This window comes from Micropterus salmoides, unplaced genomic scaffold (genome assembly GCF_014851395.1).
Source record: "Micropterus salmoides isolate LMB-PRFRI ecotype aquatic unplaced genomic scaffold, ASM1485139v1 Ms_hic_scaffold_10, whole genome shotgun sequence".
In the NCBI taxonomy this organism is placed as follows: domain Eukaryota; kingdom Metazoa; phylum Chordata; class Actinopteri; order Centrarchiformes; family Centrarchidae; genus Micropterus; species Micropterus salmoides.
Genome location: NW_024040041.1, coordinates 24477025 through 24491428, shown reverse-complemented (window position 1 = coordinate 24491428; position 14404 = coordinate 24477025). Strand labels below are relative to the sequence as shown.

Sequence of the window (14404 nt, the reverse complement as noted above, 5' to 3'; positions counted from 1 at the left end):
AATAACAAATAGCCCTGCTGCGTTCGCGTACGTCTCGTAAATACCTACAGAGGGAATGTGGCTCATATTAATAGGCCACGAGCTCCCTTGTCAAATATCAACAATATGATACTGTGGTCATGCATTTCTGGATCTTCATCATCACGGCTCATGTGTGAAATTAGGCTATTCATGTAGGATTATAAGGGTGATTCATCAGCAATTCACTTTTATAAACATCCCGACAAGCATGTTATTCTGTATTCGCTATTGAAGCGTGGTGGTGCACATCACAAACTTTACTCACTTTTACTCAAAGATTAGAAAAGGCGTACTGTTCACCTCAGTCTGCGCTGCGCGCCGAATCGCCAGGATTCAAATAAGATAAAACACCAGGCGAAACGCTGGAAAGCAAGCAGGACAGGTTAAGGGAGTTTCCTGAAAGCATCGCTCCTGTTTGTGGGTTGACCCTTTTGGCAAGTTTCGGCCTATTGTTTTGCCGTGAGCCCCCGAAAGCCATGGCATAGTTCCCACACGGTAAATATCCAAATAAAAAATAAGTCGAAGATCACAACTAGCAATTTGCGAGGAGACCGCGAATGTAGCAACCATAGGGTACATGCAGGAGTTGGCTTCAAACACAGTGGGACGCTGTTGGACAATCCTGTCTACTCAGTCAATCAGGATCTGCCCTTACCTGACTGCTCCATCAATGTAGCGTCATGTAAAGGGAAATGACCAAAACAAATGTAACCCCAGGTCCATGCAAGTTAAACTGGCTTCTGAAGACAATGAATTGTAGTGAAAATTGATTTATGGTAAAGAAGGGAAAGATTCATTTTTTTATTGATTCACTTTACATCTCCACCTGCTTGATTAGCATATGTTTACTGGCCCTTGGACACTCTTTCTGCTTTCTTTTATTCTTGTGCCCTATCTTACTCATTATTCACCTACTGCATGTGTGATACGCCCAACGGTTGCCATGTTTTTCTTACACCCTGTCCTCCACCCCAGGTTCTGTTGCTGTCATGCACAGGAAGTTACTCTTCTGCTTTTCTGCTTCTGTGGTTTCTGTCTGTGTTACAGAGTGTCACACTCCCCTCTCCTTCCTCTCACACGCAGCCTGCTGTACTAACTCACCACAGACGTTCTCGGTCAACTAGTATAGAGAATAGTGAGTGACACTTTGGTGGGTCTTTTCTTAGAGACCAAGAGGCGCCAACAAGGTTTGTAACTGTATTCTCAAAGGTACTTTATGGACAGGATTGAGACAGGTTGATAAGAGGACAGACATGAGGACGAACTACCTTCTTTCATCATCCACCCTCTCCTAAGGACCAAGACGGATTCAGTAACCAGAGGCTTGATGTTCCTCTCCGTGAAGGTCCAAAAACTTGGTTTGATTTAGGCCTGCTTTTTCTTGTCATTTGGAGCTATCACCTTTCTGCACACTGTTTTGGAATACACTGATTTCCCAGGAGAAAGAGTTTGTCTAAAGCTTTCCTCCTGGATTACTTGTGGAGATTTGTGATGGGGAATGCAGCTGCAGGGGGCTTGGAGCAGGAACCAGCTGAGGGCCGAGAGGCCAGGAACTCAGTTGGTGCAGCTTCAGGAATGAGTGACCCCGCTCCAGCCTTGCAGAAGAAGCAGCCGGCTCCCCCCAAACTGCCCATGCCCCCAGAGGAAGAGCTGGAGGAACGTTTCAACGTGGTGCTGGTGAGTGGAAACAAGAAGGCACACATTAAAACAGAGATTATGCACTTGGTGTATCGCCAATGCCAGCTATTGTCTTGTAGTAGAGGCAATGTGTAAAGGCTGGGACAATTATGCAGGTACATATGATTCAGAGGCGCAGAAACAATCTAATGTCCTGTTTTGAACACACTATGTGACTGATTTATGCTAAATGTGATCTAGCAAGGAGAGAGTATTTTGCCTTACATATTTGCAATATGGTCATCAGTACCTGCTCCATTAAAAGTTGGAATATCACAAGAAAAGCAGTGTTATCAACAAGTTGCCAAATTCATCAAAGTACGTAGTTACTTCACTGTTAGATCTGAAAATGTCAGGCTAGGGTGATTAGAGCATGGCCAGGCAGCTGGCCCCAAGGGGAAGTTGAGCAAGACAATTACGAGTGAGACCATAAGACCGGAAAACGACTGTTTCACCATTCTGTCAACAGTCTTGTAACAAGTTGGAAAACAGAACAGAAAATGTTATGATGGATACATTTGAAACATCGTAAATAACATCATCACATCAAAACCTATTGTTTAGTATCAGGAAGGGTGAAGCCCTTTAAGCTTTGATTGTTTTTGCTACATATTTGTTGTGAAAAAAGAATAGAAATCTAAGTGTATTAAAAAAGAATCCCTATCAAGTTAAATATCTGATTTTTATTTCTTAGTCTGGTCTAAATCTTGTTAATGAGCATAAAATGCTCTAAAAGTGAACTGAACTGAAACTATGACATCATGCTGACATCCTGCAGCTGCCTCCATTTGTGAAACTCTACACTTTAGCTTGATACCTAAATGGTCTCCACAAAATAAAATCCATCCTGTCTTTAAATGTATATGATACTCATTACCCTAGATGTGTGACATCATGGGTTATGTGATGGAGCAAAATATTTAGCCTCTAAATGAGCAGCGTGTAGTGTAGGTAAAAAATGAGCGAACAGATGTTGGAACATGAGCTAAGCTCCAAATATTTATGTAAAGAGAATAAAACATCTCCTGGTTTGCCTGAGCTTCATTGAAGACAGTGACTACAGAATTTAAGACAAATGTTAAATATTTACTTTACTAAGGGAGTTAGTGTAATTAAACCTTTATTAATGTAGGATGGAGAAAAGCACTTTTCTTCATGTGTGACTATTTCACGTAAGTTGACCAAACTTCTGAGAATGGAGATGTCATGAAATGAGAAAACATGAGGTGTGGTTTTAGGGTTAAATATTTCATAATATCTATGTGACATTTTCTGTTCACTCGAAAAATTAACAAAGTTGGTCTGTTCCATTTTATACCCATATCGCCCTCTCAGACGTTATATGAAAGTATGACCTCACTTCCTCTTTCAGCAAAATACTTCCAATGTAAACTTTAGAGACTCTTCCTTAACTCTGAGAATTCAAGCTTTAATGCTTGCGTAACTCAAACAAGGAAATGAGAACTGCTCTTTCTTCATTTCTACATTGTTTCTAAACGTAGGGAATTTATAGTCACAGTACATCATGTAAATTTGTGCAAGTGAACATGCACCACAAGTGTTGTACATAAAACCCACAATGAAACCCCTCCCTGACCCCACCAAGGATGAAGCACCCCAGCAGCAATGCAGCAGGCCGTTTTCATTCGTGCTTCTCTTTTTTTTAAGGCATGAAAAAGAACCTAGTAACCACTGTTGAAAGTAATGTCAACACCCAGTGAACTGAAATGACTCGTCTTGCCAGTAAATCATCACCACTGTGTTTGTAATCTTGGATCAGGTAGATAAACAGGGACAGGAATGGTGCAGCAGTGTTGCAAATGTGAAGGGATAGTAAAAACATCCACTTGGAGCAAAACATAAATAAAAATGTAATAATTTACTCAATCAGTGACCAAAGAAAGCACCTGAACTCAGTGACTAAGGACTATTCTCTCCAATTCTCCAAGTATGTTTTAAGAGCTTTATGTCTTTTTTTCCCCACACAAACTGATTGATGAAAATCCTGATTAGGTTCTGAATCATTCATAAATCTTAATCTGGGTTCATTAAACCATTCAGTTATTAAGACATTTGAATGGGGGAATAACCTAATGTATCAGGACTCAAACTTTTGACTGTAGGTTGAGGATGACTACTCAAAGTGAAACAACCTTTTTGGGTATGAATATGTCAACTCCTTGATGGTTGCGTCAACCTGCACCAAAGAGTTGTGTAGGTGGGGGGGTTCTTGACCTTCTCTATATAGTTGAGAGGATAATAGAATTATTATGTACAGTGAGTGATGGAAAGTTATGTGATCATGTTAAGATGAAAGTCTGATTTTGTTAGAAAGTCTACATAAACAGTTGTCATAATCTATATTTAAACTTTGATCATATATAAAATTGCAAAGAAACCAAAAATACAAATGGCTAGTAGTGGAGTGAGGTTTTTTTTTACATTTTATATGTGCCTTGTTACATCAACATCTTTATCTTTATTACAGGTTGCATTGTACTGTAAAATGTTACACATCATCATCACATGCACAAAGGCTCTTAGATGACCTCAATAATTCCTTTGTTATAACCAAAAATATTTGTATTTTCTGGGGTACATGGGGTATACGGTACCTGACAACCATCAATACATACATGTAAACACTGAGTCATTTTTGCTTCCGGCAGGCAACGCCCTGCAGCTTAAAACGGAAAGTGCCTTTGTGGTTAGGTTGATTTAAATATTGTTGCATAAGCAGGAAAGAAACTTGAACATTTAATATTTGTGTGCTGAATGACAGTGAATCATCCTAAAGTGTGACAAACATGAAATAGCATTTTTTTTTTTTTTTTTTTTTTTTTACCCAGTCATATTCTTGTATATAACATGTATTTTTATCACCTTAGATTCTGTAGAGTGAAACAACCTCCCTCTTTCGCTCTCTCTTCCAGAGCTACATGAACTTACCTCCTGATAAACTGATGCTGTTGAGTCAATATGACAATGAAAAAAAGTGGGAACTAGTCTGTGACCAGGTAAGGCCTTTTTCTTTGTTGTTGATAATGAGCTGGTTTCACGATCAAACCTCATTTTACATGTCATCACACTGAGCCTTCACTGGGACAGAGTTGACATAAAGTACATAAACACCCAAAATGAATATGTGGTGAACAGCCCAGTGCGCTGTGGAAACCTTGTAGCACAGTTTCTGTGGTTGCAACTGATAGAGGCGTCGGCATGGAAACAGAGAGCCGTTTGTGTTTGTTGTGTTTACTAGCACATAATAGTAATAATAGCTTCAGATGCTGTGTGCTGATGTATGTGTCTTTCAGGGTTTTTGATAAAAAGTCAAAAGCTGCTTTTGACTCAATTCTCTGTGAATCATTCGTACCTAGGAGCGTTTCCAGGTAAAGAGCCCCCCATCCACCTACCTGGCTAAGATCAAGAGCTTCTACCAGGATCAAGGAGGGGTGTCTCGTAGGGTCAGTATAAAGCAAAACCTTCCTTTCATATTTGACATATCTTACATTTGACACAATGACGTCTTGAGTCTCACCTTCTTCTGCTTCTTTAGCTGAAGAAACGAATCCAAGATGCCACCAAGGTCCTTAAAGATTTGGAGATATCCCTTCGCACAAATCACATTGGGTGAGCATGCTGGGGTGGACCCTGTCCTTTAACAACTTTTATATACTTTTCTTCTTAGAAGTTTCATCTTGATGTGTTTTTACGTTTCTGTTTGACATTGTTTTAAAGTAAATAAAATGTTTAGCTCATCCCGTCTGTAAAGCGTTCATAGAAAATGATTCAAAGGTTCCCAATGGAGTCTTCTTGTGAACAACTAAAGTTGTGTTTACTTGCACTGTTAGGCATGTTACCGCAGCTAACTGTAAATCTGTCGATGGTAGAAATGTGTATTGCGTTGCCCATGTGCTCAAGCTCATGAATGTGTTGATGTTACAAACAAAACTCAAACCCACTTGTAAAAATATTGCTCCATAACACTGGTGGTAAAAACTCTACAGGGTATAAGATTGATGCTAAACAAAAATAACAAACATCAAGCAAAGAAATTTTCCAATTAACCAATTATTGTTGTTGTTATTACGATTAATCGTCTTTTTGAGTTCACTGTCACCACGAGCAACGAATTGCAAGTTAAAATTTAATGAAACAGTAACATAAACTGCAGCACAGAAAATCATCATTTCAGCAAACTGGCTCAGTAATTGCAGTTTCACAAGGGGCTGGTCATGTAGCCTGAAATTTTTTTTTTCCAGTGTACTGAATTGAGGAACAGTGTGGATTATTGCCTATGAATTCAACTTTTCATATTTAATTATTTTATCTTTCTAAGGTTACATGTGCTTGCTTTCAATCCAATCTGAGCGCAGAATCTGTGATATATAATTACAAAATACTTCCATTTCAGTGTTTCATTCCTCATTGTTTATTTTGCTCCGGGTCTTTTTGTAGTTGGGCCCAAGAGTTTCTCAATGAGCAGAACAAAGGTTTGGATGTTCTGGTGGAATACCTGTCCTATGCACAAAGTGCCCCCTCGTGAGTACCAGCAGCAGTAAAAGCTCTCAGAAATTGACGATGCTCTTATAATGGAGCTATTAATCACCATTGATGTTTATTTTGTATAAACTTTTTAGGTTTGATGTGGAGAGTTTTGAAAATGGTGGCTCCCTGCCAGAGAGGGTAAAACCAGCAGAGAGGTCAATGGAAGACTTGACCAAGAGCTCCAACAGCTCCCACTCACATGGGATGAGCAGAGCTGCTCGTGCACTGACAGTAAGGTAAGAAGCTCCAGACATGAAAGATTATTGAAGTACTATCTATGAGAAACAGCAAGGGGAAGTGGTGATGGTGGCATATTGTAGTACCACAGAGGTGACCAGATGCCATGTCATTTTCTTAGTGCTGACCTCTGTTAATCTGAACCCCAAAATAAAAAATAAAAAAACAAAACTGGTGAGTTGCAGAAAGAAACAGCTCTGTCTGCAAAGATTTTTTGCATATTTAGGTCAAAATCTACAAGATCTTCATTAATATGAAAAAATCTTCATTAATATGAAAAAATGCTTTCATAAATTGTAAAATAAATTAAACAAACAATGCAGCACGCTAAATGTTTTTTTTTTTTTTTTACTTAATCAGTCTTATTAATTGTATAGCACTCATTTGCTGCCCTTCTTATTAAATTTCATGGTCATCTTATTGCAGTAGTTCTTGAAATGGACACATTCCGACCATGATGAATGCCTCAATTTCTCACAACCTCATTCATTCATGTTATCTGCTCATTTGCTGAGTATCTTAATCTTTATGTTCCTTTCCACCTGACGCCACATGTCAGCGGTCAGACAGACACAGTGGGTGGAAGGCTTCTTGTAAATGGCTAACTGTGCTCAAAACTGTTGTTGCGTGTATCTTAGCAGTTTTTGGACTCAACTTTAAACCATTTGCACTTACAGTGGATTCTCTTAGACTATGCATTCATGCGTCCATACACTTGTCATCCGTCTACAGAATAAGCTCCACTCTGGGGAGCAAGATCCATAAGAAGTCCCATTCATCCAGCCAGAGAGATGATGTGCATGTGTGCATAATGTGCCTGCGAGCCATCATGAATTACCAGGTAGATCCTTAACATGCTCTGGTGTGTAAAAATGTGTACTTAATGGAGATGAAATCTTTAAAATCTTAAAAAAGCTAAATGTTTTGCAATGTAATTTTTCAAACACTTGTTCTGCATCTTTTCACATACCAGCTTCCTTGAGGACAGCTGTTAATGCCTTATCTTCTGCTTTCAGTCTGGTTTTAACCTAGTGATGACTCACCCATGCTGTGTGAATGAAATCACCCTCAGTCTTAACAGCAGGAATCCCAGGTAAGTGCATTTGTGTGGGAGACAAAATGTGTGTTACCTGTTTGCCTGTATCCATATCTCACCCCTCCTATGCTGTAACAGGACCAAAGCCCTTGTGTTGGAGTTGCTGGCTGCCGTGTGTCTTGTCAGAGGAGGACATGACATCATTCTGTCTGCTTTTGACAACTTCAAAGAGGTAAAATGTGTTCTTTATTAGTAATTTTACATATTTTGATGGCCTCATTTATCGTTGCTTGTTCAGTCATGCCATTGTTCCAGACTTCCGCTTTGTGATTACTCATCTACTGACTGAACCAGTCCACCCCTCACATGCACTGTGGTCATGTAGAAAAGTCATGCGAGAATCTTTTTTGGTAATTCTAAATGTAGATCCTATTTGTGAAGTGTTGATTGAGATCAGCTACTACATTGTGTGACAAGATTTTATGGCATGAGATATCGTCACAACCATAAAAAATGCATTATTAAAACCATTCAGGTGAAAAGCTGCATGAAGAAGCGTAAGAGTCAAATTAGCACAGAAGATGCCCCTGCCCCTTTTAAATCATTTGTGTGGCAGCAATTTGGGTACCCAGTGGAAACAAATATAAGCAACAAATATAACAAATATAAGCAACATTTCAAAATGCACCTGCGACTTTCCGTCGAATAAAAGTCATATATTCCAGTCATGTATTGCGTCATTGAAGATTTCTTAAAAATAGCCTTGTCTCGTGAGCTAAGTGTATTGCCACACCCCTAATTATTTTGCATGTATGCCCCCTTTACACCCCCATCCGCATATTGTATTCAGATAAGTTTCTATTTTTTCCTCAGGCGAGCAGAGAAAAGAATCGCTTTGAGAAGTTGATGGAGTACTTCATCAATGATGACAGCAACATTGACTTCATGGTTTGTCCACATATTTACTACCTACACACTGGCTGACTGTTTAACAAATAAAGGGACACTTAAGTTGTGGATGTTCTTGAAATTAAAACTGTCTTTGTTTCTGTCACCAGGTGGCTTGCATGCAGTTCATAAACATTGTGGTCCACTCAGTGGAGAACATGAACTTCCGTGTTCATCTACAGTATGAGTTCACTCACCTTGGATTAGACAAGTATCTAGAGGTGAGCATGCATAAAAATCTTAGTGTAAAAGGAGTCAATCATAGTGTTGAACCTACAGAAAGGTATCACCCAAATCTGCAGCTCCTCTCAGCATTACTAGCTTTTTTGCGAGTTTAAGCTCATTGTTTAGCTTTCTAACCCACAACTTTACTGTTTGGCTCTCTCTCACCGCTCTCATAGCATCTTTTTCAGCTGCAGCAGGCAGCTGCAACCCACTGTGCATTACCTGCTCAGCACCAGACACAATTAGCGATTAGCTGGTTTACATATTGGAGCACGTAGCAGCTAAAGAGCCAGATATTTTCCTCAGGAGTTGGTAGAGACCAAAAACAAAGCTTCACTAGAGAGTGAATATTGAAATTACATTAATCAGGTGAACAGAAACACAGCTCCAAATAAATTATAAGGTTCCTCCATAACATAAATAATCAATAAATTGAGAAGATAGGCAGATTTAGGTAATAGGCAGAATTATCCATAATGAAAATAGTCATTAACTGTAGCCAAAACAATATTTACTGCTAAAAATACAAGATAAATAAGTTTGTTCATCAGACTTTTGCTGACTCTCTTTACAACTTAGTTTTCAAATATTTAACATATGAGTAATATAAATAGCTCCTATAAATCTTTATCTTTGAATGTTAACCTGAATCAGTCCCTATGCCATATGTACATTATTACTTAAAACATGCAGTAGATATGATAACTTATGATTTATTCCGATAATACATCATTATTCTATGTGTTTCTGTGATAGCGCCTGAAGCTAACAGAAAGTGAGAAGCTGCAGGTCCAGATACAGGCCTACTTGGACAATGTGTTAGATGTCGGAGCCCTGCTGGAGGATGCTGAGAACAGAGGAGGGGTACTAGAGCATGTGGACAAACTGCAGGAACACAACGGACAGGTCAGCCACAAATTAAAGAAAAATACGAATTGTTGAATTAAAAGAGGCTTTGATGTTGTGATGTTAAGGCAATGTTGTCTGTTACAGCTGACTGCCCAGCTTAAGGAGATTACCAGTCAGACTGCAGAGAGAATATCTGAACTTGAGACTCATCTCATGCAGGCCACAAAGGAGACTGAGCTGCTCAAAGTAAGTGCTGCTCCATGATATGTACAGTGTTTAACAAGATTAATTAGCCAAGGAAGGTGTTCCATTCTCACAGTGATCAGTTATAATAAGGTCAAAAGAGTGGCAGTTCACTTTATTTTAATAATCTTAATACGAAAGTAAAATCTAATCATCAATATAAAATAAAAAAAGACCTCACATTTTAGCTGTTGGTCGCATGGTCTAGACTGAAATATCTCAACAATAATTTTATAGATTACCATGAGAATTAATGTAATGACTTGACCATGACTTTTCCTTTAGCATTTATGACTAAATTCAAAACTATATTGATATTCCCATCAACCTCAGCTCTATTTTGTGTTTTGTGCTAATTAGCAAATGTTATTGTTAATATGCTAACATGCTAAACATTACCTACTAAACATTAACCTGTTAGCATTGACATTGTGAGCATGCTGACATTAACATTAAATTAAGTACCTCTGTGCACAGCCTCACAGAGGCACCTTTATGGCTGTAGACTCTTAGTCTAGTTTAAGAACATATCTTCTGTAAAGCCTTAAGATAAACTCTGTATGATATGCTCTTTGTGGAGAGTTCTGTTTCTAGATTATTGTTTTTGTCTTATAGGAAAGCCTGCGAGAGTCCTGTTCCCAGGTTAGTGCCTTGCAGCAGAGGGAACGGGAGCGGGAACTGGACAGGGAGAGGGAGAAGGACAGGGAGCGTCTGAGCGGCTCCACTCCTCAAACATCTTCAGAGCTGGAGCAGAAGATCCAGGAGCTGCAGGACAAAGGGCTGATCCGACTGGGACGCAGTGCCTCTGGAGGTCTGGACATCCAGGTGGTGCCCGTCACTGTGGTCGAATACGTCCAAGCCCCAGCTGCTCAGCCCAGTACTCTGAGCTCAGCCACTGATTCTGCTTCCCCACCATCAAGCCTTCCTGCCTCTGCCCCTCCACCCCCTCCTCCACCTCCTCCACCTCCCCCTGGTGGTCCAGGGCAAGTTGCCTCTCCTCCTCCGCCGCCTCCGCCTCCACCTCCACCAGGAGGTTGTGGTGCTGTGCCCCCACCTCCTCCTCCCCTACCTGGTACTGGACCCCCTCCTCCACCTCCCCTGCCTGGTGCTGGACCCCCACCTCCTCCTCCCCCACCTGGTGGTGGCCCCCCACCCCCTCCTGGAGCACCAAACACTCAATCTGGTAAGGAGGTTGACAGAAGAATCTGAAAAGTACTGAAAGCTGTTATAACTTTGCAATGGAAAAGTAAATCTTACTTTTTTGATCATTCCTCTTCTTTTTCCGTTTCCTTAGGGCTTAAGAGCAAGAAGCCCATTCAGACCAAGTTCAGGATGCCATTGTTCAACTGGCAGCCCTTAAAACCAAACCAGGTGACAGGCACAGTTTTCAACGAGCTGGATGATGAGCAAGTCTTAGGGGTAAGAAATGCATCCTCCATTTTCCTCACTTGCCCTGTACAGTCTATACTGTCTGAAAACTGCAATTTGAAAATACCTTTTTATCCTGACCTTCTCAGCTTCCTCTTTCTGCCTCTCATTATGTCTACATCAGGAGTTGAACATGGATATATTTGAGGAACAGTTTAAGACTCGGGCCCAGGGTAATCCTAAAGACCTGTCCAATATCAAGACGAAGGTGGTCCAGAAGGCCCCCAGCAAGACGTCCTTAATTGATGCCAACAAGGCCAAGAATCTGGCCATCACTTTACGCAAAGGGGGAATGAACCCATCTGCTATCTGCACCGCCATAGAGACGTATGTGCTTCATGAAAATCCTGCTGTATTATTGACATTTCTGAGCTATTCTCCATTCTCTCTTTTATACACTACCTGGTGTGACTTTAATTACTCTTTTGTCCAGGTATGACCAGCAGTCTTTGTCTTTAGACTTCCTGGAATTACTTGAGCCGTTCATACCATCAGATTTTGAGATGAAGCTGCTGGTTAACTATGAAAAGGATGGCCGCCCGCTTGAGGAGCTGACTGACGAGGACCAATTTATACTACGCTTTGGGAAGATTCCTCGTGTGGGGCAGCGAATAAACACTCTCACTTTCATGGGCAACTTCCCGGAGACTGTCAAACGCCTGCAGCCGGTTAGTTTTTCAAATGCATGTTAACTTGAAGATTTAAGTTCTTAAACAGATGTACCAATCGTGTTTTTACTTCATCCACAGCAACTGAACTCCATCATTGCTGCGTCCATGTCCATCAAGTCTTCAACCAAACTGAAAAAGATCTTAGAGGTAAGTAAACGGGGCGCCTTGCTCACCTGGTGGGCGTGTGAACCATTTACGAGTCCCTTTGCTGCATGTCATCCTCTCTCTTCCACATTTCCTGCCTCTCTTCAGCTGTTCAAACAGCCGTAAAGGAGAATCCAACATGCTGATGTAGCTTTTTAAATGTGTGATTTTTTTGTATTCTCATGTGTTCCCCTCCAGATCGTTCTCGCCTTTGGCAACTATATGAACAGCAGTAAGAAGGGTGCAGCGTACGGTTTTCGGCTACAGAGTCTGGACCTTGTAAGTACCTTTTGTTTGTACGAGACTATGTCACTTTTGGAAGACAGAATAACATACTCTGCCTGTTACAAATCAAAAGTTGAACCTATAAGCAAAAATTTACCTTTGCTTAAATCAGTACACTCATGTGAACAGGTTTATGTGTACTGATATACACACTTGTGACAAATAAATCAACCAACAGATTGCAGAGTGGGACCGAGTTTGTATAAATCCCTTCTGCTACGTTTTGACTGTTACAGCCTTACATGGTCTGCTATGACCAGTAGCAAAAGAATAGCTAATGTTATCAAATTTTAGATAGACATTTCTGATATTTGGTGACTTTATGATAATTACTTGTACCATTATCCCATATATGTCACTAGTGATGACAGGGGCAGCTGTTAAGCATAAGTTAATAATCATGATTTAAGAAATCTCATGTTTGTTTTTCAGCTGTTGGAGACCAAGTCAACTGACCGCTCACAGACGCTACTTCACTTCATCACCAGTATCATCCTGGAAAAATACCCTGACTTGGCCAACTTCCACACTGACCTACACTTTGTAGACAAGGCAGCACTTGGTACATTCACGCAAAGTCAAGCTGTTCAGTTTAAGTAGCTGGTGATTTAAATTGGGTTGTGGTATTGAACTCATTTTGTTTTTTTCCTAGTATCATTGGATGGCATTCTTCAAGATATCCGCTCATTAGAGCGAGGAATGGAAATGACCAAGAAGGAATTCCTGGTGCAGGATGACAGCCCGGTGTTGAAGAATTTCATCAAAACCAACAGTGAGCAGCTGGAATCTTTGATCAAAGACAGCAAGACAGCGCAGGTTAGCCTGTGATTCATATTAACCTTATACACAACTCTTAACAACACCTTATTATATGCTTTTAGATGTATATTTTATGTTGTCTGACTCCGTCTGTCTCCAGGAGGCATACGGCTCTGTGGTCGAATATTTTGGAGAGAACCCTAAAACCACACAGCCTTCCATGTTTTTCCCGCTGTTTGGACGCTTGATAAAGGCATATAAGGTGAGGATATATGGTAGGTTTCTGCTATTTATCCATTACAACTGTTGCATTGCATGTTAATCCTTTTGCCCTTAACTGAACACAGACCGCACAGCAAGAGATTCAGCAGAAAAAGAAAATGGAGAGTGAGAGCAGTGTGGAAAAAGAGACACCCTCTCCAAACAAGGCTGGGGCACAAAAGGTAAGATATTAAAAGGTCCATTCTTTAGAAATTATCAGACATTTGTATTAAAAGGTATTTCTTCACGGCTTATGTTATTTGAAGGGTACAGTTTCAGAAATACGTCATACAGCACAAACCATCATCTAAAACAAATTTATGACTCAAAACCATGACACTCCTGCAGGGTAGGAAATTTTAAATGCTTTTATTTTTTTTTTACGTTTGCTAGGGGCCTATGATGCCTAAGATGCCCCAGATGGACCTGATAGCTGAGCTGAAGAAGAGGCAGGTGAAACCGCAAGTACGCGAGGGGAAAGATGGCGCCTTGGAGGACATCATCACAGGTACAGCAATGTGATCCTTCCTGGAGGAGTCACATGGTGATATTTTAAGCATGTGTGCTGCATGTTCGATGTTTACGTCTTGTTGAAATCCGCCTGTCTTTGCTCTGCCTCAGATTTGAGAAACACACCATTCAGGCGGACAGATGGTCGACGGCCAGCACAGCGCCAGGACACTTAAACAATTTCTGGTCAAAGACTTTTTACAAACTGGAATCACGCATACAAACAAAAGAACATGTTTTAAAGTGTTCTGTATATACAGTATATCAAAATATATAATTAGCCATATGGCAGTGTGTATTTTTGCCTGCATTTTAGTGTGAATTTGCTGTGTAAATAGAATTTAAGTTGGAACTATTTGATATTTTTAATGCGACAATTCATGAATTTGATTCCAAATCCTGTTAAAAATGCTATAACTATTTCTGTGGCGCCTACCTGCTCTGTATGCTCTGCATTTGCAAGAAATAAAAAAAATCATGACTTTATTTTAAAATAAATCTGTTTTTTTAGACCTTTGATTCTGTTTTTGTATTTTCTCTACAAAATGAGTGCTTTGACCTG

The 14404-nt window shown here is 40.2% G+C and overlaps 1 protein-coding gene across 1 annotated transcript; it reads left to right on the top strand.

Annotated features, from left to right (window-relative positions):
• Positions 1-1512: 1512 nt before the first annotated feature.
• Positions 1513-14361, top strand: fmnl1a (formin-like 1a). The gene is made up of 25 exons (XM_038704035.1): positions 1513-1698; positions 4632-4715; positions 5076-5162; positions 5255-5328; positions 6157-6240; positions 6339-6482; positions 7216-7324; positions 7500-7576; positions 7658-7751; positions 8393-8467; positions 8578-8688; positions 9449-9598; positions 9686-9787; positions 10400-10967; positions 11079-11203; positions 11337-11539; positions 11646-11880; positions 11962-12030; positions 12226-12306; positions 12745-12874; positions 12965-13128; positions 13232-13333; positions 13419-13514; positions 13726-13840; positions 13954-14361. Exons 1-25 carry the CDS (start codon positions 1513-1515, stop codon positions 14016-14018), a joined length of 3330 nt encoding a protein of 1109 aa, XP_038559963.1. The 3' UTR covers positions 14019-14361.
• Positions 14362-14404: the final 43 nt, after the last annotated feature.